This window comes from Lathyrus oleraceus, chromosome 1 (genome assembly GCF_024323335.1).
Source record: "Lathyrus oleraceus cultivar Zhongwan6 chromosome 1, CAAS_Psat_ZW6_1.0, whole genome shotgun sequence".
Lineage (NCBI taxonomy): Eukaryota > Viridiplantae > Streptophyta > Magnoliopsida > Fabales > Fabaceae > Lathyrus > Lathyrus oleraceus.
The window spans coordinates 71,254,336-71,259,221 of NC_066579.1; the positions used below are offsets into that span (position 1 = coordinate 71,254,336).

The window sequence follows — 4,886 nt, forward strand, 5'->3', positions numbered from 1 at the left end:
ATTTATTTTTTAGATTTCAAGGGGGAAATGGAACACTCCAAGATTTATCTTTGATTACCTATTTTTTCTTAATTTTTCATTATGATATAATATATGTCATGCCAGATGGACACATATTTAAATAAAAAATAAAATAAATGTCATTTGTCCATGTTACGTCACAAATTTTGATGACGAATATCCCAATGGGCCAAAATAAGAGAATCTAGAAAGGCCGAGGAGGAAATACGTGTTTTTATAGGATGCTTTTCCAATGAACCCCATATGACAGAGGAGAAAATAAATAAATATATATATATATATATATATATATATATATATATATATATATATATATATATATATATATATATATATATATATATATATATTATATATATATATATATATATATATATATATATATATATATATATATATATATATATATACTTTGCTAAGTTGAAATGTGTTTTATACTTAATTTAAATTTGATCGTTATTGCTCATTTATTCGATTTAATTTTATAGTCTAGATATTATTAATTATCTCACATTGACTTTAGTCCTGTCATAATTTTAATAAAGATCTTTCGATCACTATGTACATATATTTTAAGTGTGATTGTTAGGATTGTGAAATCTATGATAGTGCTAACTTTTATGATGTACTTCAAGTGTAACCAGAGTAGTCCAAATACTTTAAGGATTGAGAGAATCTTTTATATATTTTTTGTGAGAATTCTATCATTTTTAAGTTTTGCTTTTTGTTGATCTCCCCTCTTGTTCATTTTGGATGTCATAAGATGTTATATAAGATTGTCGTGCTCATTGAAGTCTAGAGTGTGCATTTTGCCCCACTTTGCAGATTTAGAATTTTTTGAAATTATATAACTTTTATTTTTGTCTTTTAATACACACTTTGAATCTTAGTCTGAGTTAAGTTCGGAGTCAAAAACTTTAAGTATGGAGGATTTTGGTTAGTAGATTTTGGCAAAAAAAAATTATGGCTTTGAACTTTAGGTTTTAAAATGCTTGTTTGTCATGCCTAATATTTGCTTTTTAGCGTGTTTCATAATTTTGATAACTTTGAATATTAATTGATAGCTAATGGATTTCTTGATTAATGTCATATCGACCCTGACTTATTCTACAGACTATAACTTACATCGTCTGTATCCTATTGAAGCATCAAGCATGTGTTGGAAAGATCAGAGACATGACTACAACTTTTGTTTTGGACTTGAAGCTCGTATCAGATGTCATTATAAAAAAAATTCAGTTACTAAATCAGTAAAATTGACAACAAATTTAAGGCCACTTAATCATATATTGGGCCTAGTTTATGATTAGAAAAACTAACTTTTACTGGCACCCTTTTTTTAGCGAATTTTTGTACGACGGACCTTAACAGAACGAAAATGTCCGTTTGTCACTCTTAGTTTATTAGGATTCTAAATAAACTTGAGGGTTAGAAAAACTAACTTTTACTGTCACCCTGTTTTTTAGCAAATTTTTGTACGACGGGTCTTAACAGAACGAAAATGTTCATTTATCACTCTTAGTTTTTTAGGATTCGAAATAAACTTAAGGGTTAGAAAAATTAACTTTTACTGCCATCCTGTTTTTTAGCAAATTTTTGTACGAAGGATCTTAACAGAACGGAAATGTCTGTTTGTCACTCTTAGTTTTTTAGGATTCTAAATAAGTTTTGAGGGTTAGAAAAACTAACTTTTACTGCCACCCTTTTTTTAGCGAATTTTTGTACGACGGATCTTAACAGAACGAAAATGTCCGTTTGTCACTCTTAGTTTTTTAGGATTCTAAATAAACTTAAGGGTTAGAAAAACTAACTTTTACTGCCACCCTGTTTTTTAGCAAATTTTTGTACGACGGATCTTAACAGAACGAAAATGTCCATTTATCACTCTTAGTTTTTTAGGATTCTAAATAAACTTAAGGGTTAGAAAAATTAACTTTTACTGCCACCCTGTTTTTTAGCAAATTTTTGTACGAAGGATCTTAACAGAACGGAAATGTCCGTTTGTCAATCTTAGTTTTTTAGGATTCTAAATAAACTTGGGGTTTAGAAAAACTAACTTTTGCTTCCACCCTATTTTTTGACGAATTTTTGTAATACAGATCTAAACATAACGAAAATGTCCGTTTGTCACTCTTAATTTTTTAAGATTCTAAATAAACTAAAGGTTAACTTTTAGTAGTGTAATCAGCATCCCTTCTTTCATATAAATTCTGTTAAACAATGTTAAATATGAATAACTTTTTAATGCTGCAAACTTTGAACATTGACAATATTCTTGTACAACTTGAATTGAGCATTATGTATGACACCTAAAGTTTTTAAATTCATTTCATGTTGGCATGTTATCTTATACTACCATTAACCTTTTTTAGGACTAATTAGTGCTTCATTGATTCTGATTTCAGCATATCCTTAAACCATTCATCTTAATCCAACATATCAAAAAGCCTATGAATGTTCTTATATAATACATTTCCATGCCTTATCACAAATATTGTATTCAACTATTAACTATCTTTAATGTTTGGGAAGTAGGATACTGAAAAATGTGTATAATATACTATATATACACTTAAGCACCCTATAGTTAATATCACATACTAATCACCACAGTCAATCGATCGAAATTATCTTACTGAAGATCGGATCTTAAACTATAAATTATCTGATCTTCATCTGACGATTCCAACTCATTGACTGTGGTGAATTCAGGATATCTTCATTAACTTTTGAGTTTTCAACAACCACCATCTGCTGGCTCAATTGAACTTAAAAGGCCATTTCCTCTCAATTGCAGGCAATGATCTTCAGCATCAACTTGAGCACAGATAATGACCACTGCTAATCCATTATAATGCGCCTCTTGCATGATGTTAACCGCAATATCAACTGTCATTCCAGGTATCACTTTCATCAACACTTGTACTACATATTCTCTTTTATTGTAGTTGTCATTGTGTAGCATTACTCTGTATGGTGGGGATGTTTTTCTTGATTTCCTAGTAACAAAATAATAAAGCATGTCATCATAGGTTTTGAGCTTACACAGATTTATGCAGACACATACATCAGATACGACACGACACAGGTTGTGAGTTTTGACTAATCATTTTTCCTTTCAATGAATGTGATTATGTGACATAATGAGACAGAGAAATAGAAAGAAAAGGGAGTGCACATGCAGAAAGAAAGACATGATAGGAATGAGTTTCAACAAAATGAATTCATATACTTCATAGTTACACTTCTTTTTCAAAGACAAGAAGTAAAAGAAATCATTCATCTACTTTTCTTTTGACAACTAATTATGCCTCAGTTCATCTAAAAAATAAAATAATTATAGTGGACCTATAAATAAATGTTAGTGATTATAAAAACAGACTGATTTTCACCGTCATTATCACTTATGTTTCCGTCCGACTTCAACCCGCGCCAATGCGGCTTCGAAGGATGGAGGTGTATGAGTGTGGTATATAAACTTCCATAGAAAAGGAATCACGTTGGGTTGAGGTCTATGAGTATATAAACTACCATTAACCTTGATTCCCCAGTAATGTAATACTATTTTGACCGGTCTAAAATAGTTACCCTCCAGTTGAGGTGTTGTTTATAAACTACCAATAATATCGATTCTCAAGCAATGTAGGACAATTTTGGTCAGCCTAGAACAATTGTTCTTCAGTCGAGCTTAAGGGGCACCCTGCAAACTTCGTATTTCTACAACCGGCGCCAATATTATGGCCGATCTCAAGTCCACGTCACTGTGGCTACGAGATATTGTCCATTTTGGATGTGAAAATCCTCCCAAATTTGTCATTTAGAAAATGCGTTTCTTTGGGTAGAGGTGTACGGATATTGTATATAAACTATCATTAGTCTCAATTTTCAAGACTATTTTGACCGGTCTGAAACAACTTATAATAGACAATTAAATTAAACCACCCAAAGTGGGTGGAATCATATGCAACCGGAGAATTATACATTCACACATTTAGGACACTAGTGATTGTTGGATTAAGATCAGACAATTAAAACATCCGGATTTTCATATGTATTTTATAGTTCATAACACCAATTTTTACCGACCACATAACAATTTGAAGCATACATAAGTAATGTCTGATATGATAATCTTTAAAGTCCTAATGTTATTAATTATTACCTTAAATCAAATTCAGATTCTCGACCAGGTGATGTTGTCTCTATGGTTGGAGGCTTCTCCAACAAACCACCACCTTTACCTAATCCTGTGGCTACCATTGTCATCACAATACTCTTATCTTTGCTATATTTGAAACCAAAATACTTATCCCCTGCAATTATAAAGCAAAACAGTTTTGAAAACAATGATAAAGTGAAATATAAGTAGTAATCTATAGAGAGAGTGGATGAGTTATAATTACCAAGAGTGATTGCATTGAGTAGTTGGTTGGGTGAAATGAGAGCAAATGGAGTAGTGATGTGCAATGAAGCTTTCATAGCTTTCATGGTTTTGAGTTTTCCTATCTGTGCTGTAGCAGTGGCACTTGGCAATAATAATAGCACAAGGTCACACCTATAGTTTTTAATGATAAAGTAATGTTGTCTTGTCGTTACCATGTTGATTTTTTTTGGGTGATACTTTTGTAAGGTGCATATTGAATTTGAGTTTACACGTTTATATGGTGACACGTTATGTTCATCTCAACTTTTTGTGGGTGAGATAAGGTGTTGCTGATTTGCAAAATTGTATAGGAAAGTACAAAAATCTTCCCTACAGCATTTTTGTGCAAAAATATAATTCCTTTTTCTCTAATTATAATACAAGGTCATTTTGAATTTTTTATATGATATAATATTTTTATAAGTATTTTTTTAAATATATT

At 30.8% G+C, this 4,886-nt stretch overlaps 1 protein-coding gene across 1 annotated transcript; it reads right to left on the minus strand.

Annotated features, from left to right (window-relative positions):
• Positions 1–2,430: 2,430 nt before the first annotated feature.
• LOC127115909 (ATP-dependent Clp protease adapter protein CLPS1, chloroplastic) lies at positions 2,431–4,663 on the minus strand. The gene is made up of 3 exons (XM_051047329.1): positions 4,425–4,663; positions 4,184–4,334; positions 2,431–3,020 (listed from the first exon to the last, which is right to left on the minus strand). Exons 1-3 carry the CDS (start codon positions 4,618–4,620, stop codon positions 2,759–2,761), a joined length of 609 nt encoding a protein of 202 aa, XP_050903286.1. The 5' UTR covers positions 4,621–4,663; the 3' UTR covers positions 2,431–2,758.
• Between the last annotated feature and the right edge of the window lie 223 nt (positions 4,664–4,886).

Bases quoted from the DNA above. Each gene is read 5' to 3' on its own strand.
- LOC127115909 (XM_051047329.1), bottom strand. From the start codon at position 4,620: ATGGTAACGACAAGACAACATTACTTTATCATTAAAAACTATAGGTGT. The intron at 4,335-4,424 runs GTAATTATAACT...TTATAATTGCAG, and splicing joins ACTCAATGCAATCACTCTTG to GGGATAAGTATTTTGGTTTC. The intron at 3,021-4,183 runs GTAATAATTAAT...TTTTGTTACTAG, and splicing joins GAATCTGAATTTGATTTAAG to GAAATCAAGAAAAACATCCC.